The sequence below is a fragment of the Neofelis nebulosa genome, chromosome 10, assembly GCF_028018385.1.
Source record: "Neofelis nebulosa isolate mNeoNeb1 chromosome 10, mNeoNeb1.pri, whole genome shotgun sequence".
Classification (NCBI taxonomy): Eukaryota; Metazoa; Chordata; class Mammalia; order Carnivora; family Felidae; genus Neofelis; species Neofelis nebulosa.
Genome location: NC_080791.1, coordinates 8,516,617 through 8,540,833, shown reverse-complemented (window position 1 = coordinate 8,540,833; position 24,217 = coordinate 8,516,617). Strand labels below are relative to the sequence as shown.

At 41.8% G+C, this 24,217-nt stretch overlaps 1 protein-coding gene across 1 annotated transcript; it reads left to right on the top strand.

The window, feature by feature from the left end:
- The first annotated feature begins 13,423 nt into the window (after positions 1 to 13,423).
- On the top strand, positions 13,424 to 13,751 carry LOC131486786 (large ribosomal subunit protein eL37-like). Its single transcript, XM_058686706.1, is given in 2 exon segments — positions 13,424 to 13,684; positions 13,687 to 13,751. Coding segments are annotated over 2 exon segments (291 nt in total). The 5' UTR covers positions 13,424 to 13,443; the 3' UTR covers positions 13,737 to 13,751.
- The last annotated feature ends 10,466 nt before the right edge of the window (positions 13,752 to 24,217 follow it).

Genomic DNA, 24,217 nt, shown 5'->3' with positions numbered 1-24,217 from the left:
TAGATCTTACCTGTTCTAAAATCAGTACTGTTGCCTAATTAAGTAAGCATGTACAACAAATGTACTCACAGACACAGACCTGGCTCTCTGAACACAGAAATGTTCTATTTTTCTCTGCAAGGAAAATAACCTAAAGAGAAATTCTGCTTGCCCCTCATGAATTCTCTCAGGGTTAATTTTTTTTTTTTTTTACTTAATACATCAAGTAATAGTCAAAACATGCATTTTTAATCTCAGGGTACCACATATCAGGGATCTCTTGTTCATAGTATAATCTTGAAACACATTCACCATTTTAAGCTGAAAGGTCAATGTTCATCAAAATAAAAGAGTGGTCCTTCAATGACTTTATATATTACCCTTCCCCATTTCATTATAATCACCAATAAATCTCCAAACACTGTACAACCTCAGTGGAATTTCTACCAATCAATTCCTTTATTTTTTTTTAAGATTTTATTTTGAAGTAATCTCCACACCCAACGTGGGGCTTGAACTTACAATCCTGAGATCAAGGGTCGCATACTCTACCACATGCAAGCCTACCAGGCGCCTCTCAGTTCCTTTAAAATAATCTGAGCAAATATTTGTGGAGCATTAACTGTGTGCCAGGCAGTGGGCCAATCAATGGAGGAAAAAAAATGGTGACTGTAACAGACATCATCCTTACATTCGTGAAATTTACAATCCAACTAGAAAGACTGATTTAACAGGTCTTCATATAATAAATGTCTAACCAAAACTCTGAAGATTTGAGGGTGCTTGCTTGGCTCAGTCGATTGAGTGTCCGACTTCAGCTCAGGTCATGATCTCATAGTTTGTGGGTTCGAGCATCACGTCGGGCTCTGTGCTGACAGCTCACAGCTCGGAGCCTGGAGCCTGCTTCAGATTCTCTCTCTGTCTCTCTGTCCCTACCCCGCTTAGGCTCTTTCTTTCTTTCTCTCTCTCTCTCAAATATAAAATAAAAACATTAAAAAAAAAAAAAACTCTGAGGATTTTGATCCCAGTAATATACTGCATCCATTCAGATCAAGGTCCCCACTGACCTTCAAATGGCTAAATCCAACGGTCAGCTTTCAGTCAGTCTTACTCAGCTCCTCCAAAGTATTTGATACCATCAATCACATCTTCCTTTTATAAACATTTCTTCAATTGGGGCACCCGGATAGCTCAGTTGGTTGAGCATCCAACTCTTGGTTTCGGCTCAGGTCATGATCTCACAGGTTTGTGAGATCAAACCCCTCATCAGGCTCTGCACTAAGAATGTGGAGCCTGCTTGAGATCCTCTCTCTCCCCTCTCTCTTTCTGCCCCTCTCTTTCTCTCCCCATCCCTTTCAAAATAAATAAACTTAAAAAAAAAACATTTCTTCAATTGATTTCCAGTTCTGTGGTAGAACTGTAAAATTTATAATCCCTAAATTCATTTATGGCTCCCAAATTCATATTTTCAGCCTCACTCATTTTTCTAAAACGCCCCAATCAAACACGCCCCAGACTGAACCACGAATCCCCTTCACCACTTCACATAACCCACCTCTTCCTTAGTGTTCACGCTTTTACCACATGGAACCCATTCATTCAGTTGTTTAGGCCACAAATCTTGGAATTGTCCATAGCTTTTCTTTCCTTCATACTCCTCATTCAAGTTAACAGAAAATCCTGTTGGATTTACTTTTAACCCATATCACAATTTCACCACCTCCCACCACCTTCATCGCTACTGTCTTAGTACCAGCCACCATTTTCTATCCTCTGGATCATGCTAATAGATTCCCAACTGATCTCTTTCATTCCTCTCTTGTTCTATTCTTTGTACAGCAGTCAGAGAGAACCTTTTAAAACGATTATGTTATTTCCTTGTTTGTATCCTTTCACACTTAGGCTAAAACCCTCACCATGGCGTATAAGGCTCCACGTGATCTGGTCTTCATCTGCCTCTCTGCTCACCTTCCTTCCTACTCTTCTTGATATTTCTTGAGTTTGCTCAGTACATTCCCACACTAGGGCCTTGGCATTGGTGTCCCCCTGCTTCGGATCTTATTCATTTGGATATTATGATGGTTCTCTTCAGTTCAGTTCACACGCATCTCTATTCAAATGTCAACTTTTCAGAGAGGACTTTCCTTACTGCTAACTTAAACTACTAAAGCAGTGTTCCCTCCCCATCTCTTTCTCTCAGCCTTTTCTTTCCACTTATTACCCCCTGACACTGCCTGTGTGTGTGTGTGTGTGTGTGTGTGTGTTCATTGTGTATCTCTCCTATTAGGATGTAAGATTGAAAAGCACGTGGAATTTTGTCTCATTCACTTTTGTGTCCTCAGTGCCTAGAACAATGAGTGCCTGGCAAATTGTAAGTACTCTTCAAATCCGGTATATATGAATGAATGTGATGATGGTAAAAAAAAGGAAATTTACAAGGGATGATATGATCATACATGGATGTAACATAGAATGAGGTATCAGACAAGGAAGCAAATATGTGTTCTGGTGAACATCTATAAATAGAAAAGGCAGCTGTGCAAATGTGGGTGACAGAGTTCTCTAATGCTCTCAAGACAGTTGCACACCCCTCCTTCTGAGCTGACCCATGTGGGGTAAACATAAGAGCTCTATTGAAGAAAAATGTTTTTCATGTATAGTTTGGTTTTGCTTTTTCCCAGAGAAATGTGACCAGCAATATCCTGTTTATCTGTGTGACAGATCTGGTAGGTAGTTGGACACGAGAGATGAAAGGAAAGGAATAATACCAGTTTTGTCTTTGTGAAAAGGCAGTGAAATGGAGAGAAGTCTTGTGACATACCCAGCATGATAGCAACAGAACTAGACGTGTAATTGATCCTCCTGATTTATTACTGATCTCTGCTTCCAGAACCTCAGGGGGGCGGGGGAGAGACGTTTCTGCAGATTTGTCCAGAGTGGATATGTTTTCTCTTATATCTCCTCAGCCCAAACCACCACCTGTAATTCTCATCGTGACTCCCTTAAGTTCTAAAGTGTGGGAAGTGGCCAGGTATGAGGAGAGAGTACGTGCTCTATACATATTTGTTGAATTGACAAATTAGTTGGTAAGAGCAAAGGGAGTAAGAAAGCAGGTTCTGTGGTGTGTGTTCACATGTGCACAGGTGCAATTCCCAGTGATTTGGGCATATGTGAAGGAAAGGAATTTAGGAGCGCCTGGGTGCCTCAATCAGTTCAGCATCCGACTCTTGGTTTTGGCCCAGGTCATGATCTCACAGTTCATGAGATCTATCCCCGTGTCAGGCTCTGCACTCACAGCGTGGAGCCTGCTTGGGATTCTGTCTGTCTCTCTGCCCCTCCCCCACGCTCACATGTGCACTCTCTCTCTCCCCTCAAAATTAATAAACATTAAAAAAAAAGAAAAGGGATTTGTAGCATAAACAGAATTGAAATCTATGGAATTGGGATGCAGGATTGAATGGAGAATTTACCTAAATTTCTCTGGCTTCTGTGTTTTTACTCTTAGTGACCTCTCAACTATCGGATTGCTCATATTTATGTCAAAGTATCTTTTAAAGTTTATAAACAAACTATATTTGTCAGGTATAACTTTATTGATGTCAGATTTCATTGCGTAATGTGTAAATTCATTCATGTTCTCCCACTGCAGTACAGGTGTATGATAAGATCAAAATGACAGTGACAAACAGATGAGTTTGATGTGGCCTGCAGAATTCCTTCATTCCATCAGTGTAGGTGTAGACAGTCACCGGTCTGATGCCCCAGCCACAACATGGCATCTGACATTTCTTTCCCTCAGACATTGGCCCTCAGGCTGTTGCTTTCTGTGTGCTTCTCTGTCTCAGTGTCTCCGTGTTTCTGCCCCGTTTCACTCCCAACTCTTCCAGCCCTTGTTCTCTTCTGGCCATTTGCCCCCAGTGTCTGATGCACAATATGTTCTGTTCTTTCCTTTATGAGACCTACTGGAGTACCGTGGGACCTATGGGCAGTGCCGGACCTCACAGTTCTGTAATAACCAGCTGTGGCACAAATACTGGAACCTTGTGTTTGAGAAATTAACTCGGCCTTGTTTCCTACTCAGGAGAAAAGATGGGGGGTGATGGACGATAATGCTAAATGGCTACTAAAAAGCTATTCCCAACCCTCTTGTCCATTTGTACCCTTAACTCTACAGCCTGAAAAGCAAGATACTTCTCCATCTTTCCTTGCATCTAGAGATGGCCCTGGGACACAAGGGGAGCGTGCTGGTGGAGAGAGAGGGGTGCTGAGAAAGATTCTGCTTTCCTAAAAAAAGGAAAACAGTTGAGATAAATGTTGCCTATTCGCCTCTCTCCCTTTCTTTCTTCCTTGAATGCAGAATTGATGGCTAGAGCCACAGTGTCATCTTGTAACTGTGAGAGGAAGGTCAGGAGAATCAGATACATCCACCCTGACAGCAGTGACCTAGAGAACCTAGGCCGGTACTTCTTGTTAAGAGAGAAAAATAAGCTTTTATCTTTCAAGTGGCTATAGGTGGTCTTCCTGTTATTTATGGGTGAATGTAAGTCTAGCCTATAAACAGGTACTTCCTCACCACATCACAGCCTCCTTTACAGAGAAAATCCAGAGCTTTGTAAGCAAAAGTCTAGGGCTTCTTGGTCACCATGGAAGAGCTAAGATGTTTTTATTTTTTAATGTAGCCTAATTGGAGGATAGGGCTGAATCATTCAAGAGAAGGGAGGGATCTAATCTGAGGAAAGAAGGAGAGTCCCAAGATTGGGAAGGGTGGGACACTATCAGACCCCACAAATAGTGGGGCCTTGAGTGGCTCCCACACAGTGCCTTAGAGGGCTAGGACCTCAGACGGGTGTTACCAATGTCACCGAGTCCTGCAGTCCCAAGAGTAAAGGTAGGCTACTCTGTAGCTAAGTCTGGTTAGTAGAGAAGTTCATCATAAAGGATGTCTGTCTACCTGGCCGATGCTTGGAGACACCTGAGGAGGGACTGAAAATGGCGTCATGTGGTAAGTGGTAGAAGGAACACATGTAGCTGTGGCAACTGTGTAGACTCAGGGCCAGGCCTCCTGTTTACCTACAGGTTCGTACATTTTTGTGCGATCTCACTGTGGGTGGAGAAGGGATGGCAGTAATACCTGACCAGCGCTGGATTTTTGTCTGCCCTAATACATAGTGGATTGAGCTAGATTTAATTTTTTAACCTTTGTCTTTATATTTAAGGTGAGTTTTTTGTGACAGTATATTCTTGGGTACTGTTTTTCTATCGAATCTTTTCATTTATCCAAACAGTTTTTTGTGATTTAACTAGTGTGTTTAGACGTTTGCATTTAATGTAGTTATGAGATGGGATTAAAATTTACCATTTTATAGTTGTTTTGTTCATTCCATCTTTTTCTGCCTCCTTTTGGATTATTGGAGTGTTTTGCTTGAGTTTTTTTGTTTTGTTTTGTTTTTTTTTTTTTGGTTCCATTTTATATATACTCTAGACTTATTTTTTACCTCATTTTCAAAAAATTTTAGTGCTTACCCTAGGATTTAAATATACATCTTTAACTCATCACAGTCCACCTTCAAATAATATTATAGTACTTTGTATATTGTTTAAGAGCCTTACAACAATATATTTCCACTTCTACCCATCCGTCCTTTCTACTATATGCTATAAAAACAAAACATATTGATACAACTGATCTTTGTTTTAGATAATCAGTTATCTTTTAGAGCAGCTAAGCTAAGGAAAAATAGAAATTTATATTTACCTTCATTTATACCAGAGATCTTCATTTCTTTGTGCAGCTCTATGTACAAAATAGTATATTTCTTTCCAAAGTTAATAGAAATATTTTCCTAAAATTGTATAGGGAAAACCATTACATCATCCAAGAGACTGTTTGAAAAGGGTCATAGGAGACAGGAACTGATATCAAAGTTTCTCGTTTTCAATGTGTACATACATCAGATGGTTTGCTGTGCAAGTGACCATTTTTCCTCTTTGGGAGAACTTTTTTGTATTTTTTGTAGTTGTGTATACAGTCTAAGCATTTAGAGTCAAATCTCTATATAAAGTTCAAGCTTTAAGACTCTTTTGGACCACATGTCATCATTACTGCCACCAAGTATAGAATTGTTTCAAAACATGTATTTTGACTATATTGTGTAACTCTGCATTTGTGACCTATTTACATGTTGGTACCAATTTCCATTAAAATGACCTATGTATCAGGGGTGCCTGGGTGGCTCAGTCGGTTGAGTATCTGACTCCTGCTTTCAGCTTAGGTCGTGATCCCAGGGTCTTGGGATCAGGCCCCACATGGGGCTCTGCACTGAGCATGGAACCTGCTTGGGATTCTCTTCATCTTCCTCTGTCCCTCCTCCACTTGCACACGCACATGCCTATGCTTTCTCAAAACCAACCAATCAGCAAATACAGCTAAGTAATATTTTTTTAACGGCCTGTGTATTAAACTAAACTAAAAGTCAGTTAAACAGGAGAGAGATATTTTAAAGTCCTAAAAGCCCTGAGATCTACTGTTAGACATTTAGCCACTGAGAGATTTCAACACTATTTCCAAATTTATAGCACTTGTTTTTTGAACTGCCACTAAGAAGTACAATATGGGGAAAATGCAGTGGAGCTTCCAAAGGAGGCCCAAAGGAGTATCATCTCCAGCCTCTGTGTTCCTCAATTCTCTGGCAGATGGCAGATTCACTTCTTTGGAATATTTTTGGGATAGAAAATGAAGAGCTCTTTACAGGCCTTATTTGTTATGGTACAACATTTGCAAATATGTAATTCACATTCTCTTGCATTTATTTGTCCTTTTTATTTGTTTTCCTGTTGCTTTGGTATGTCTCGTATGTCATCAGTCTTACTTCAAAAGTAACATATAGCAGAAAAGGTATATACGCATTTTAAAGTAGCCATGTCTTGGGGTGCCTAGGCAGCTCAGTCGGTTAAGCATCCCACTTCGGCTCAGGTCATGATCTCATGGTTCGTGAGTTTGAGCCCTGCGTCCAGCTCTGTGCTGACAGCTCGGAGCCTAGAGCCTGCTTGCGATTCTGTGTCTCCCTCTCTCTCTCTGCCCCTCTCCTGGCTCTCTCTCTCTCTCTCTCTCTCTTTCTCTCTCAAAAATAAATAGCTCTCCCAAGACAGAGAAAGGGTCCAAGGAGCCGCCTCTGGAGCCAGAGCTGTCGTGTCCCCTCCTCTTTCACTTCCCGTCGCAAACAATAAAGGCTGTTCCTACAGTAAAAAAAAAAAAAAAAAACAAGGGGGGGATGGGGCACCGGGTGGCTCAGAGGTTAAGGTTCGGACTCTTGGTTTCCACTCAGGTCATGAACTCTTGGTTTCTGACTTGGAGCCCTGCAGCGGTCTCTGTGCTGACAGTGCAGAGCCTGCTTGGAATTCTGTCGCCCTCTCTCTCTGCCCCTCCCCTGCTCGCTCTCTCTGTCTCTCTCTCAAAATAAATAAATAAACTTTAAAAAGTTAATGAACAAATAAACATTTTAAAATATAAATAAATAAATAAATAAAATACCCATGTCCTGAATTAATGGTCCTATAAGCTGTCCAGATTTAAATGCATTTTTATCTTTTTGTTGTTTCCCTTTTGGGAGTTCTGTGTCAACGAAGCCAACGTCCTGCATGTGGGTCTTGTAAGGTCTGTGTTCCAAGTCTTACCTCCTGAGCCCAGTCACCAGTCTTATCGAATCACTGCTTCTAACGACGTCTAGCCCAGGCTGCTCTAACGGAGTAGCACACACGGGTGGCACAGGAACAGTATGCATTCATTTCTCACAGCTCGGGAGACAGCATCAGGGCGTCGGCATGGCTCTGGAGGGAGCCCCTTTCTGGGTTGCCCACGGGTGCCTTCTCACCGTGTCGTCTCATGGCCGACCCGGCAGAGGAGGCAAGATCTCTCCTGACCTGTATAACGGCGCCAGTCCCGCTCACGAGGGCTCCACACCAATGACCGCGTCTAATTCCAATCACCTCCCGAAGGCCCTACCTCCCCAAACCCTCATATCGGGAAGTAGATGGATGGGGGAAGGAGGACACAAACCATGCTCCATAACAACAACAACAACAACAACAACAACAACAACAACAACAACAACAAAAAGCGACCTAAAACCTAACAGGTCAGAGCTCAGAACAAAAGATTAGCAGTGCCATAACACTGTCCAAACCACAGCTGTGACCTCCACAAGCAACAGGGCTATCCATCCACTCCAGCCCAGTGCATAGGGAAACTTCCAGTTGGTTCTTTTCCATCTCACCTTGGGAGGGGATATGCCACCTTTACAGTGGCAAAATGCTTTTTTTCTGATTGAAAAGACACTTTGGTTGCATATCCATTTTTATTTCCTGTTGGGGAATGTTCTCAAATGTGGGATAAGCTAAAAATTGTGGCAGTGAGGATGAGGTCAATGCTCAGTTCTGCCTATTCTGTCCCCCCTCTCCAAGCCGGCATACGGCATCTAAGGAGGCTTATCACATCTCAGCCTTGGGTCCTGAACGTTCATTCTGGGACTGTGTTGGCTGACGTGCAGTGGGAGAGGAGTGGCAATGTTTGCAGGAGAGTAGGCAAGAGAAGAGAGTGATACCTGCTCCTGAGAGAAGAGATCAGGGCTTGTCTGTGGGGCTGTCTGGAGAGGGGGTGGCTCTAAACTAATGACCCAGGGTTATCAGCTGCCTGGACCCTGGCTCTTTTCTTTTCTGAAGGTCCTGAGTATGACCAGCCCAGGGCCCCCCAGCCTGGCTCACTGTGACTCCACTATTTCCTGACAGGCTTTTCTCCCTCTCCGGATTGTATCTTAGGTCAAAAACGTACGGTACAGACCACATTGGCCCTTACCTCCCCGGATACAAGGTTCCATCGCTCTATCCTGCCTCCACTTTCATTGTAAATAAAAACGTGTGTGTATATCCTCTTAATATACAAACTTGATTTGTATTTTCAACTTTAAAAATTTCATTCTCAAGAACAGGACTAGGTAAGCCTTGCTGAAGGCCCAGCTGACACTGACAAAAATGTAAAAAGGATTAGGATTAAGATTGGAGTTAAGCAGTTTTTCTAGAACCAGAATATGGTGGTTGCACGCTCGTGTGTGACAGATGGGCACCGTGTGTGGGAAGAGCCAGGGAATAAGTTCTGAAGATTTGGAGCCTTGGGGTGATTGAAAGAACAAGAACTTTCTTGTCTGGCTAGACCCGGTTCACAGCCATTCACTGGGGAATTGGTCAGCAACACAGAAGAGAGTCACGGTGTTAGAGAATGTGGAAGAGGCCAGCCGCTCCTGAGTCTGTAGTCCCTGCTCACACGGAATCTTCGCCCCCATCAGCAGCCCCCCTGGTTCTCCGTGCCTGGCCCCGAGTGGACAGCAACGCCAGTGCACCCATGAGAGGGCGGGACGGGGAACTGTCCTCCACAGTCACCAAGAAAGGGAACTCAAAGGCTGGGGCTTACCACTGGGGTCACACTGCCACTCAGGTCACACAGAGACCTGCAGCTCCTGTCTGTTGCAACCAGTCACCCGACCCTCCTCCTTTTCTGGGTTCGTGGGCCACATAAGACGGTGTTTACCAGAAACACCGTTGAGCCGAGCAGACTATTTACCTGGAAGTTTGTGAAGAGCTGAGTCCACAGCTCACAGCCATAAGAAACAGCTCTCCCACAAACTGACAGTGGCCTTGAGCTCTACGGGCAGCAGCGTCCCCCTTGTGAATTAAGAGAATAGATCTCATTGCTCGTTGGGAATAATTCCTCTCCTCTTTCCAGTTCTTACAGTCACAGCAACTGTGTCACAGCAGCTGTGTCACAGCCTTTTGCCAATAGCTGCTGCGTGTCCCACACCATCAAGGTCCGTCGTCCTTGGGCCGCGGCCACCTCAGCCCCTGTCGCTGCTGGATTCACCATGAGAAGATGCCGTGTCACTACCTATCACCTAAGCTGCCACCGGTTCCATAGAGACCGCATCTGCCACTGTCCCCTCATCAGCAGCCGGGGGCCCTGCCATAGGTTGGCCTGTCACCAGGCTCCACTGTCATCACTACAGCCTCTGCTGTCTGTTGCTTGTTTTCTCCCTGAGTAATAGAAAAGGAGAATGTTCTCTTTGTCCCTTTTCTAAGAGGAACGTGAGGCTGTTCACGTTAGGAGTTTTCTTGCACCAGCTGATTCCAGGTCTGAAACGAGGGAGCAGATCGTTTACTGTAAGTAAATTACCTACTGGAAACTCTTAGAGCACAAACAAGGCAACTTGGGATACTAATTTTGATGAGAATGATCTATACCTCAAAGGCAAATCATCTGTTAGAGTCTCCTGAAGCATGAGCTCTTTTCAGCTAACAAGGTTTGAAGCAGCCTGTCCAGAGGCAGAGGATTGGTACGTGATGTTTCTTCACCAAACCCCTTCAGGAGATGAGAGAGGCTGAGCGAGGCCCCAGGGCCCAGGCTTTGGTCAGCGCTAAAATTAATATTCTTTCACTTTAAAGACTTACCCAGTGAAGAATAATTTCTACAGCTCAGGTTGGGGGGAGTAGGGAAGGAAAGAAAAGAAATAGCTGATCGGCAGCCCTTCACGCAGGGGCAGGATCATCAATGGATGGGCGTAGATATCGATTACTTGAGTAGGGATGCAGCCCTTTCTTTGGGCAGCCTCCTCCACATATCAGCATGTAAAAGTCCTTAGCTTAGGGCCGTCAGTTTCACATAAAAGAAATCCTCCAGTTTGTGGTCTAGAGGGTATAATATAAGCTTGCCTCTAAGGATTCTGGGAGAGCCCACTAATTATTATTAAGACTTGAATTTGATACCCGCCAAACATGCCTTTTTCAGTATTCGGCTAGGCCTCCCCCTGTGAGGTTCGGTTTCTCCGGAGAGTGAGTTCCGCCCCAGCCTTCTGCAGAGGTGAGGGAGGGGTCCTAGGCTGGGGGAGCAGATGTTGAGTGTACCAGCTGCTCCTTTCTACCACTTTCCTGTGTCTGGCCCAACCCTATACCCCTGCCTTCAAACGTTGCTGAAGACTGCATGCCTGAATCTTTCTGGAGCTCGAGGGCAGAACCTATTTCACTTCTTTTTATCTTCTCCCAATAGGCACTTAAATGACTTTAATGAGTTTTCGGGAGAAAAGACCTAAGTCGTTTCTTTTGTTCAGTCTATCATGTTTAGCCAAAACCCCTCTTTTTTTCCCCCCATGCACTTTGCTTCACAAAATTTCATCTTTAGCCTGTGTTTTTTGTTTTTTTTTTTTCAATTTTTTTTTTTCAATTTTTTTTTTTTGGGAAAGAGAGAGACAGAGCATGAACGGGGAGGGGCAGAGAGAGAGGGAGACACAGAATCAGAAACAGGCTCCAGGCTCCTAGCCATCAGCCCAGAGCCTGACGCGGGGCTCGAACTCACCGCGAGATCGTGACCTGGCTGAAGTCGGACGCTTAACCGACTGCGCCACCCAGGCGCCCCTCTTTAGCCTGTGTTTGTAACACACAAGAGAGTTGAGGATACTTTGCTTCGGAAATTGGAAATGGTGTCGCAAAATGTATAACATTCTCTGTGGGCCCAAGGTGGTCAGGCAAGTCGACGCCTGTGGAAGGAAGTTACAGGAGATGTGGGGACCTCATGGGGGTGTGGCAGTGGATGCCAAGAGGAGAAGGAGGCTGGTGAGAAGACACCACACTAGATATTAAAGGGTATTTTATGCCATATTGACAAGTTGGACTTAAAATATATATAGGACCACAAGGTCACAATACAATGAGGTAAGCCTAACATTTCAAGAGACACACACGAACTACCTCCTCAGCGACTGAGTGAACGGCCCCATGATGATTTCCTCTCCCGTGATATTTGACAAGATCCCATGATATTTCTTCAGCTCTTCCTCTTCCAAGACACCTCTTCATGACTGTATCAGTGTCTTGCGCTTCTGTGGTTTTTACTTGTCTGCATCTGAGGGTGACACTGAAGCATTAACTCATCTCTGCCATGCTAAGTACACTCTCCACACATGCAAAGAGGAGACCCAGCAGAGCTCCGTAGAAAGCAACACCGAAGGACACGTGACAACCAGCTAAGCTTCGAACGTACTGCTGACCCGCCACATGGATGGATCAGTGGAGTGTGGAGGCCTCGCAGGCTTGGGGTGTTTGAAAACAACCTCTGCCCGGGTCACCGGCTGACTATTAAGCAATGCAGACATAAAAGGAAGCCCTAGGAAATCAGGCTGCGGGAAATAAAAATTACAATTAAAAAAATCTCAGCAGACACGTCAGCAGCTGCGTACTGTGGGGGAAGGTAGTTCCGCAGTACTACAAAAAAATACGTCAAAATTCATAGTTGCTGCAACATTTAGTTAAAAGGTCCAGTTTTCCACAAAAAAATTATGAGATGTGGAAAGAAACAGGGAAGTGTGACTCATACTTGAGAGACAAAAGTATTTGATAGAAACTGACTTCTAGTCAGCCCAGATGTCAACTTTATCAGGAAAAGATCTCAAAGCAACTATGACAAATACGTTCAAATAATTAAAGGAAATATGACAATTCAACGGCTCAAGGATGTCAGAAGAGAAATAGAAACCACACACACACACACACACACACACACACACACACACACACATTCTAGAGTTGAAAAAAACCACACTGACATTTTCCAAAAAAATCACTAAATGGGTTCAACAACAGATTGGAGATGGCAGAAGGAGGTATCAGTGAGCTCCAAATAGAGCACTGGAAATTATTCAGTCTGAAGAGCAGAATGAAAAAAAGATTCAGGGAAAGTGAAGAGAGCCCCGAAGACTTGTGAGACAAACATCAAACACGAAATAGGAATCCCAGAAAGAAACAAGAGACAAAATGGGGCAGGAAAATATATTCGAAGAATGATGGCCAAAAACTTCTCAAATTTGATGGAAAACTTAAATCTGCAGATCCGAGAAGCTCAAATAATCATAAGTAGGATAAAATAGAAAAATGTCTATTACCTGGACAAAGAGAAACCCTTGAGGAAAAAAAAACATATGTCTAAGATTCTCCCCTTGTCTGGGTGTGGACAACTTGGCCTCATTTTATGTTTTAATGCTTATTTATTTTTGAGAGAGAGAGAGAGAGAGAGAGAATGGGGGAGGGGCAGAGAGAGAGGGAGACACAGAATCCGAAGCAGGCTCCAGGCTCTGAGCTGCCAGCACAGAGCCCGACTCGGGGCTTGAACTCATGGACCGTGAGATCATGACCTGAGCTGAAGTTGGACGCTCAACCACCCAGGTGCCCCTAGATTCAAAGACTCAAAACAGGTTGAAAGCAAAAGGATGGGAAGAGATACATAACGCAAACAAAGTGTATAGTAGCTGGGCCGGATATATCGTTCAAAATATACTCTAAGAAAACTATTTCTCATGACCTTTGATTGATAAGTCAGTCAAGATTTAATAATGGTAAACAGAGCTCTTTGGTCTGAGCCGCGGAAACAAGATGACGAAGGGGACATCGACGTTTGGAAAGCACTGCAGTAAGACGCATGCGTTTAGCCGCCGCTGTGGCTTGAAGGCCTACCACCTTCAGAAGTCAACCTGTGGCAAATGTGGCTATCTTGCCAAGCGGAAGAGAAAGTATAACTGGAGTGCCAAGGCTAAAGGAAGAAATACCACTGGGACCGGTCAAATGAGGCACCTAAAAATTACACACCACAGATTCCGACCTGGATTCCAGGAAGGAACAAGAGGGCAGCTGTTGCAGCATCCAGTTCATCTGAAGGATTTCAGTGATTAGTCACACAATAAATGTTCTGGTTTAAAAAAAATTGTAAAAGAATATCTAAAATCGGCCCCCAAAAATATGAAGTCAAAACTGACAGAACAGAAAGGAGAGGGAGTTCGCCAGTTGCAGTTGGAGACTTCAGAGCTCCTCTTGTAGTGACCAGTGGAACAACTAGACAAAAAATTGGTGAAGACATAGAAGGTGTGAACAGAACAGCCACCCAACCTGGTCGTGTTGATATGTAGGGATCACCCTACAGATGTTGATGGAGACTATAATTTAGAAACTGTGCTGTATTTCCCCCGAAGGGTAAACCCAGCCCTAACAACCCACTTGAGACAGACCAATGAGGCAGAAAAGAAGGGATTAGAGCAAAGCAGGATTTCCAAGGGCCAGAGTCATGAAGACTAACCAGAATGGCGATGCTGAACATAAATGGAGCAGGATCCTTTCAGGTCAGCGAGGCAAATGCTTTTGCTACTTAGAAAGAAAGGCAAAGCTGGGCAGACAGAGTTGGGGTTGGGGGGAAGTGAGGCGAGGGGGTGGCATGAGAAGAAAAGCAGTTGAGCCCCAAGCTGCAGCTGACAATCCCAGGGCTGATCCCAGAGAATAGGCACGGAAGCAAGTGCCAAAAAGGAACCAAAAATCCTTCCTGAGATTCCACCGGAGATCGTTTGTTCCAAAGTAACACTGCACCAGAAATCTGAGGAGCTCCATCCAGCCTCGAACGCCATCAGGCCAGACGGCGTGGAGGCCAAGAAACAGCACCGGAGCTTGGCAAACTCTACAGAGCCAAGCTAAGCAGCCCGGACCTCAGTGAGATTAGGATAAAAAAAAAAAAAAAATCTATGTAAACCTATCCATTTCTCTGCTCTTATATTTGCTTGCTTTTCCTTCAGTGCTTTGTTTTGTTTTGCTTTTTAATTCCAATCAGGTCCCAGCTGAACCAAGGGGGAAAGTGATTTCCCACACCTAAATCAGGGTAAATAATGGAAATGCTGCAGAAGCACACAGGGTGGCGATGGCCTTAGAGCCAGGGAATCATTGGTGGCGGAGAGAAACGGTGGGGAGGGGTTCTGGACCACAGGGCACACTCCTACCTTTCTTCCTAGGGATTTCTACCTTTCCTTTGTGCTTTCTCTGGAAGTTTGTGCTCACGCAGCGGCCTTGGGCATGAGGCCTGTGACTTCCCATCGTCCGGCTGGAGAAACAAACAAAGGATTGCCTCTATGGAATTGTGGAATGTTTATTATTCTAAAGAAAAGCATCTGTCTTCTCTGGCAGGAAATCCTGCCGTCATATCTTAGAACGGCCCCTGAAATAAATAGTCTTCAGTGCCTTTATTTAGTTTTTTCCAGCTTTATTGACATACAGTTGACATATAACATTGGTGTTATGTTCATTTGAGATCATTTGAGATCTGTATATATTGTGAAATGATCACTACAATTAGATTAGTGCCTCATATTAAGCCACAGGGTATCTGGAAGCACAAGAAAGTAGTTGACCCACTGGGGGTGGGGCAGTGGCCGAGTTCATAAGCAGTGCCCACAATTGCTCAGGCTGTTAACGTGGCCACGGAAGCAAACCCACTCCCAATCCTGGATCCTGCCCTGTCGTTTCTTCCTCCGCCTTCCCAGGGAGTGGACTCTGGAGATTACAGCCTTGAGGAAAACACTGGGACTCAACCCCACAGATGATCCATGGAACTCGTGGACAAATATTGTTGTGAACTCCTGGGATGTGTAAGAGCTTTGAGGAAGCCAGAGAAAGTTCCCATAACTCAGCTTGCCTACCAGCTCAGCCAGTCTCACTGACGGGACACACGGCTGGCTGTTTGCCCAACTCTCAAATTGCCAGAGGTTGAGGGACATTTTAGAAGTAGATTCCTACCTTTAAAAAAGATACTTTTTCTTCCTTTGTATTAAGATGTTATATGTTGCCTTTCCTTAATCTCTTCTGCAGAATGTAAGCAAGTCAAGTAGGACACTAACAAAAATCCATCATAATTTTCTGTGACTAATATGTCAGTATTTACATTCCTACTTCCTGTCTTTCTCTTCTTTAATTTTTATTTCTGGGCTCACTTTTCAGAATTTTCCAAGGTGAATTGAGGAACTGAATGTAGACTTTTTCCTTCTGTTTTTATTTGTCTTCCTATCTTTCTCCCTTACAGTCTGTTTTGTAACATAGACTTACACACCCACATCAGAAGGAAGCACACTTATAAGTATATATAGGACCATCTCCGAGAAGCAGGTTTAGAGTCTAACTGAGAAAAAAGATCCTATTCCTAAAAAGAGCAGACTGGAGGATTTTGTGATTAAAATGCAAAAAGAAATCTCGACAAAAGAACTTTCTGACCCTGGTAGTATAGAAGTTAAATGGTACAAATACCAAAGGACACAATGAAATCTTCATCTCTAGAAGACCAAAGCTGGCATAAGATTTCTACAAGAACTTCTCAGATCCCTGAGTGATTCAGATCCCTTTTTGCTTTAAAGCTATATAATTTTGTAACACTATCACTAATTCTGCATGCTGGAGTTTGTTATCTGATGTTTTACCAAATATGACTTCCTTTAAATAATAGAAAATTTGTATTTTAGTGAGATCTAAAATGATTCATTGTCAAGGGGCACCTGGGTGGCTTGGTCGGTTAAGCGTCCAACTGCAGCTCAGGTCATGATCTCATGGTCCGTGGGTTCGAGCCCCACATCAGCTCTGTGCTGACAGCTCAGAGCCTGGAACCTGTTTCAGATTCTGTGTCTCCCTCTCTCTCTGCCCCTCCCCTGTTCATGTTCTGTCTCTCTCTCTCTCAAAAATAAATAAATGTTAAAAAAAATTAAAAAATAAAATAAAATAAAATGATTCATTGTCAAATTAAAGAAGGGAGATGTCTCTACCAAAGATAAATGTAGCTGATTTTACTGCTTTCCCTGAGGCAATATGGTTTTACACAGCTATATTGCTGCCTTAGGGAAAATTGTGACATATCCCTCTGTTTACAAAGAGTGGAAACTTAACCAATTACTTGTGAACCTTGCAAATTTTGTCAAATGTATGTTTACTAAACAAATGAATTGTTGTTTTGGACAAGTAGAGAGAGATTTTTAAGGGTCAGGCTTGATAAATGGCAGAAGCCCACGTAACTGCTGAGGACCAGTCCGGCAGGAATTGGCAATGATAACAAACTGAACAATGAAGGTCCATTATCTCAGAGTTCACAGAAGAAGGGCTTGGCTGCTGGCCAGGTGTATAATCAGTCTATTTTTGTCTTTATCACACAAACCAATGGGGTTTTTTTTCAAATAATAGTAAATTAGGTGTGGCTGTTTTCTTTCTTTCTTTTTTTTAAAGAGGATTTCCTGACAATCTGCCTGGAAGTTATGATACTATCTTTGTGTATTTTCAGAAAATGGTACATTATGCACCTATGATAAGAAACAATGGGTCTTTGGTATCAGCTTTTTGATTCTGGGTGTTTGGGGAATTTTATTTTCAATGGTTCTTTTGATTTCATTAGTCTACATCAAGGCCAACTTTACCTTAGTCCACATCCCTTAAAATCTGTGCTTTGTGATGCCCCGTTACAATAAATAAAGAGAGCCACAATGTCTATATGGCAGGTTGGCTTCCACTTATTCAAAGAGGAGTGCAGAACAGACACAGCACTGCCACCCAAACCTCACCTACAATACATACTTGCGGTCACACACATAGGTCTTTGAAACCAAATATCTGTATTTATCAGCACATTGCAGTCATTGCTGCCTAATTAACTTCCCTCATTGTCACAATATACCAAAACTAAAATTTTAATTATTTCTTGTGGGGAGAAAATAGTCCTCAATCTCAAATCACTCAAGGTTCTATTTATTATAGAAGCTGCCATAAAGAAGCTGAGAATTTATCGTTTAATATGAGTGAGAAAATTCATCATTTTTATTAGTTGGAGATACTATAAAGCCATTGAAAATTTTACAGAAAAAAACTAAAAGATGACTTACTCATATGTATTTGGTGCAGAAATTAAGGTTAAATTAATTGCTCAAACCTTCAATAATGCTCAAAATATTTAAAAATTCAACATCCATTACAAAACTCTCAGCAAAATACAAATAGAAAGGATTTCCCTTAATCTCATAAAGGAAAACCAATAGCTGATATCATACTTAATAGCAAAGACTGAATGCCTTTTCCCTACCATTGGGAATGAGGCAAGGATATCTGTTCTCACTACTTCTACTTAAGATTATACCAGAGGGATGCCTGGGTGGCCCAGTAAGTTAAGCGTCTGACCCTTGAGATCGGCTCAGGTCATGACCTCAGAGTCATGAGATTGACCCCCGTGTGGAGCCCCTACATTGGGCTCCACATGGGGTGTGGAGCCTGCTGGAGACTCTCTCTCCCTCTCTTTTGTTGCCCCTCCTCCACTTGCACATGCTCACAGGCTCACTCGCTCTAAAAATATAAATAATTAAATAAAAAGGGAAAAAACATAAAAAGACTGTACTGGAGATCTTAGGCTGTGCAATAAAGTAGGAAAAAGAAATAAAAGACACACATATCAGAAAGGAATAAAGCTATTTTTATTTACAGGCAACATGATCACCTATAGAAAATCTGATGGAATTACCAAAAAAAATGTACTAAAATTAATAATTGAATGTACCAATGTTACAGGATACAAGATTAATATATAAAAATCAAGCATATTTCTATATACTAGTGAAGAACAATCTCAACTTGAAATTTAAAAATCAATGCCATTTATAATAGCAGCAGAAATATTAAATATTTAGGGATAAAGCTGTCCAAACATGTTTAGGACCTATACATCAAAAACTATAAAACATTGCTTAGAGAAATTAGAGAAGACTTAAATTAATGGAGACATAAAATGTTTTCATAAATTAGAAGAATCAGTATTGTTAAAATATCAATTCTTCCCAAGTTAATCTTTAAATTCAGTGAAATCCCAATCAAAACCACTAATTTTTGTCTTCTGTAGCTTTTCATAAACTGATTCTAAAATTCACATGAAAATGCAAAGTACCTCAAATACTCAAAACAAGAAATAAAGTTAATAGATACACACCATTTGATTTCATAATTACTAGGGGCACCTGGGTGTCTCATTCAGTTAGGCATCCGACTCTTGATTTTGACTTAGGTCATGATCTCACGGCTTGTGAGATCAAGCCCCGAGTTGGTCTCCATGCTGATAGCACAGAGCCTGCTTGGGATTTTCTCTCTCCCCTTCTTTCTCTGCCCCTCCTCCACCCACAGTCTCTCTCTCTCAAACATTAAAAAAATGATAAATCTGCAGTAATCAAAGTTGTGTGGAATTGGCATAAAATAGACATTTAGGGGGGCGCCTGGGTGGCGCAGTCGGTTAAACGTCCGACTTCAGCCAGGTCACGATCTCGCGGTCCGTGAGTTCGAGCCCCGCGTCGGGCTCTGGGCTGATGGCTCAGAGCCTGGAGCCTGTTTCCGATTCTGTGTCTCCCTCTCTCTCTGCCCCCCCCCCCCCCGTTCATGCTCTGTCTCTCTCTATCCCAAAAATAAATAAAAAACGTTGAAAAAAAAATAAATAAAATAAAATAGACATTTAGGAAGAGTGTCTAGAAATAAATTCAGTTGGTTTTCTACAAAGGTACTAAGGCAATTCAATGAGGAAAGGAAATCTTTTTAATAAATACTACTAGAAAATTTGGATAACTATACCCCTCAAAAATGAACCTCAAAGTCTACTTCACATCATATGCAAAAATTAACTTGAAATCTATTATGGTATAGGCCTAAATATAAAATATAAGCTAGAAGAAATCATAGGGGAAAACCTTAGTGACATTTGGTTTGTTAAAGTGTTCTTAAATATGACACAAAAAGCACTAAGTGAAAAGGAAAAAAAAAATAGTAAATTATACTTCATCAAGATAAAAAAAAATTTGCTCTTTAAAAGACTGCCATGGGGGCAGCTGGGTGGCTCAGTCGGTTAAGCATCCGACTTCAGCTCAGGTCATGATCTTGTGGTTCGTGAGTTCGAGCTTTGTGCTGACAGCTCGGAGCCTGGAGGCTGCTTCAGATTGTGTGTCTTCCTCTCTCTGCCCCTCCCCTGCTCACATTCTGTCCTCTGTCTCTCTCTGTCTCTCAAAAATAAATAAACATTAAAAAAAAATTTTTTTAAAGACTGCCATGAAAATGAAAAAGCAAGCCACACCCTTGGAGAAAATCTTTGCAAAACCTTTATCATACAAAAGACTTTATCTGGAATATAAAAATATCTCTTATAAACCAATCAGGAGGTGACCTTTATTTAAAATGGACAAAATAATTGAACAGACACTTTAGCAAAGAGGATACATGGATGACAACACATGAAAAGGTCATCATGAGCCACTAAAGAAATACAAATTACAAATTAAGATCATAATGAGATATCACTACACAACTACTAGATTGGCAACAATTAAAAAGGCTGACAATATCAAGTGTTGGTGAGAATAGGAAAAAACTGGAATTCTCATACACTGCTGGTGGAAATGTGAACAGGTGCAGCCACCGTGAAAACCTGTTTGGCAGTTTCTTGGTTAGTTGTACACATACCTATAATTTGACCCAGCCGTTCCACACCTGGACATTTACTCAAGAGAAACAGAAGTACATTCTACACAAAGATTTATACATAAATGCTCATGGACTCTTTGTCTATAAGAGCCAAAAACTGGAAACAACTCAAATGTCTATGAATGCTCAAATGGATAAGCATATTGTGATATAGGAAACACTATTCCACGGTGAAAGCGAAACTATTCATACATGTAACAGCATGAATGAATCTCAGAGTAATTATTCTAAGGTGAAAAAAGCATGGCCAAAAAGTACAAGGTGAATGAGTTCATTTATATAAAATTCTGGGAAATGCAAACTAATCTGTAGCAACAGAATCTAATGCAGTGGTTGCCTGAACTTTGGTTGGGGGAAGTGAGGAATAGATTATGAAAATGTACAAGGAAACATTTTAGAATGGTATTAACATTCAGTATCCACATCGTGCTGATGGTTTCATGAGAGTATAAATATGTCAAAACATTTTATACCTTAAATATATGCAATTTATTATATGGATATTACAGCTCAATAAAGCAAAAAATAATAATGCTTTGTTGAGCACTGTTCTTTTCATTCCTCCCACTTTGTTCATGAGTTATGTAATGTTAGCAATCCAAGTTTGCTTCTGTTTCACCCAACCTTTCAAAATTTATGCTTACAGTATTTAAATGATAGAGGGGCACCTGGGTGGCTCAGTTGGTTAAGGGCCCGACTCTTTTTTGTTGTTTTTGAGTGAGAGAGTGAACACGTGTGAGCACGAGCAGAGGCAGGGCAGAGAGAAAGAGGGTAAGAGAGAATCCTAAGCAGGCTCCATGTTCAGCACAGAGCCTGATGCGTGGCTTGATCCCGTAATCGTGAGATCGTGACCTGAGCCAAAATCAAGTAAGTATCTGTCTCTTGATCTCAGCTCAGGTCTTGATCTCAGGGTTGTGAGTTCAAACCCTGTGTTGGGCTCCATGCTGGATGTGGAGTCTACTTAAAAAAAAAAAAAGTATAAAAGTTATATTGTTAAGTAGAGATTATATTTAAGGTGTCTAAATGTGATTTAATAATATATTGTCATTAAAAGTTACTTGAGAGAATGTGGACAATATTTTCAAAATTTTAAGTGTATTTTTTGCTGCTTAGGAATAACACCCCCTGTTTTTGTTTCCAGACCTTCTCATGCATATAGAAACATAATAATTTTTAACTGGGATTATATTGCATGTAATGTCTTATATCTTGATTTTAACATGTAGCATGTTAAATTTCAGCACTTTTACATGTAATTATATTTTACCTGTCATTTCAAAAATGCAATTTTTCTGTTGTATACTAAACATTACATTGTAATGGATATGCCATAATTTATTTAATTTCTCTTTTTTTTTAACTTTTTTTTTTTTTTTTTTTTTTGAGAGAGAGAGACAGAGAAAATTAGCAGGGGAGAGGCAGAGAGAGAGAGGGAAAGAGAGAATCTTAAACAGGCTCCATATTTAGCTTGGAGCCCCATGTGGGTCTTGATTTCACAATCCTGAGACCATGACCTGAGCCAAAATCAAGAGTCAGATACTCAACTGACTGAGCCACACCCCTAACTTTTCTTGTTTGGGACATTTAGGTTGTCCTCAAGCTTGCACTAATATGTATAATGCTGTGTTAAACATATTTGTATGTGTGTGTATTAAACCATTTCCTTATTTTTTAGTGTAAACTCTTAGACATGGATTAATGATCAAAGAATATGAATACACTGAGGACTCCTGATATGGTGTCAGACTTTTTTTCAGCAATACTGAACCAACTTACAACTCATTGGAAATACATAAAAGTATATGGTTGCTAGCTTATCTTACCATATTCTTCAAAGTATTGAAGCCTAGAGAGCTTTTAAATTTTAACACCATTTCCCCCCCCGCCTCACTATTTAAGGAAACAAGGAAATTCCTTGAAGGAAGCCATCATTTTGATATGACATCCTACTTAAAAGATATGAATCAGCTTTTCAAAAAAGTAAAAACCAACGCATCCCTTTTATGAGAGTAGTATCATTAACATTCATTAACAGTGCATTACAATTCTTTGTCAATCTCACAATTTTTCTTTTGCTAATAGACAAATTACCTACGATAGTCTCTGATTCTGATACACGAACATGTAAAAATTTGGTAAGATGTTTAAGGCACAGCTTGTGAAGTGACAAATTCTTCTTTCTTTTTCACGTAATGTGTTTGGCTTATTTCTTTTTCACTTAATTATAGGTCTCCAGTAGAAATTATCACCTGGTAAGAAGTGACAATTATTTAGCTACAAATACCAAGTATAATTTTATAGACTATAATAGTTAAAAATGTGAAGAGGCATTCTAGGATCTACAGCCTGTTTAGATCTCTGTTTTAAATAGATTTTTAGATGAATCTATTTTTAGATATTTTTAGGTAAGTCTAAAAATTAGATTCCCTGCTTTTTTTTTTTTAACTTAAAAAAATTTTTTTTGCTGTTTTTTTGAGAGACAGAGAGAGACACAATATGAGAGGGGGAGGGGACAGAGAGAGAGGGAGACACAGAACCCAAAACAGGCTCCAGGTTCTGAGCTGGCAGCACAGAGCTGGATATGGGGCTCGAACTCATGGACCATGAGCCGAAGTCGGACACCCAACTGACTGAGCCACCCTGGTGCCCCTAGATTCCCTGTTTTTTAATTGTATTATATCAGGGACAAAACTCAGACACAGGTTGAGTGCTAGAGCCTTTTCATTTTTGTGCGTGAGTCTTCTGGGTCTTTATCTGATGATTCTGACCTTTACCCACACGACTGATGTGTACCTGATGGTCCAGCACCAATGTGTGGTCTGACAGTCTGTGATGCATTAGGACCCTTGGCCCTCCAGATAATTCAGATAAGGGTCAACGTCCATAGGATAATGTTAGATCAGCTTTCAGTGGGGGTATTCAGAAAGAAAAACGGTTAAACTGCAGACAAAAAAAAAGTGGCACTAGTTGAGGCTAACAAGTGAATAAATACACCATGAATAAGGTCTACAGGAGCCTACTCAGGGAAACAATCCAAACCGTGATTTGAAAGCAAATACTGTGCATATTCCCTAGCTAATGCAGTCTGTTACAAAGACGTGTTGGGAAGATGAGGAGTGGCCTCGAAAGGGTAGGGACGAGTATGTGACGTATGTGACGCCCCGTGCCCTCCACAGTGCCTGGTTCTTGGCAGGTGCTTCGCAAAATGTTGCTGAATGAGGAGGTGCTGCTACCTGGGAGTCCAGAAAACAGACGGAGAGTAAAGCAACAGCAAAGGAAAGACACCTTGGTTTGTTTGCATGTTCGTGTGAAGAATGACTTGATGGATGTAAAGACTGGCAGTCTGAGTTTTCCTTGACATTTAAATAAATCGTACCTGAGGCTTTGACAACCTGCTTTGTAAGTATCTGTATTTTTTCCCATGCAGACTTACAGAGGAGACTGGCTGGAGGGCGGAGAAGGATGATGCCTTCCTCATCAAAGGAAGCCGATCCCGGAGGCTCCAGCCCTGGGAGTAAATGAGAGATGGAGGAACTGGATTGTCCGGATCCAGTTTTTACCAAAATGATGGGCCAGAGAAAAGAAGGAACCTTAGAGAGTCTGACCTAGTTACATTTACATCCCAAGGAGAAACGAGTAAGTGGTATAACTATCAAGCTTTTAAGGCTGCTTCTAAGTTTGAAATTTCTCTATGATGTTATTTCAACCCCTTATATTCTCTTCTTCTTTTGAAGGCCGTAAAATTCCTCAGAAACACTCAGAGTCATTTTCTGGCACAGAGAAGAGGAAGGGAGGGGGACACCATGACACTCTTTTCAGCGTCCAAGAGAGACAAAAACTCAGCTGGAGAATGTGG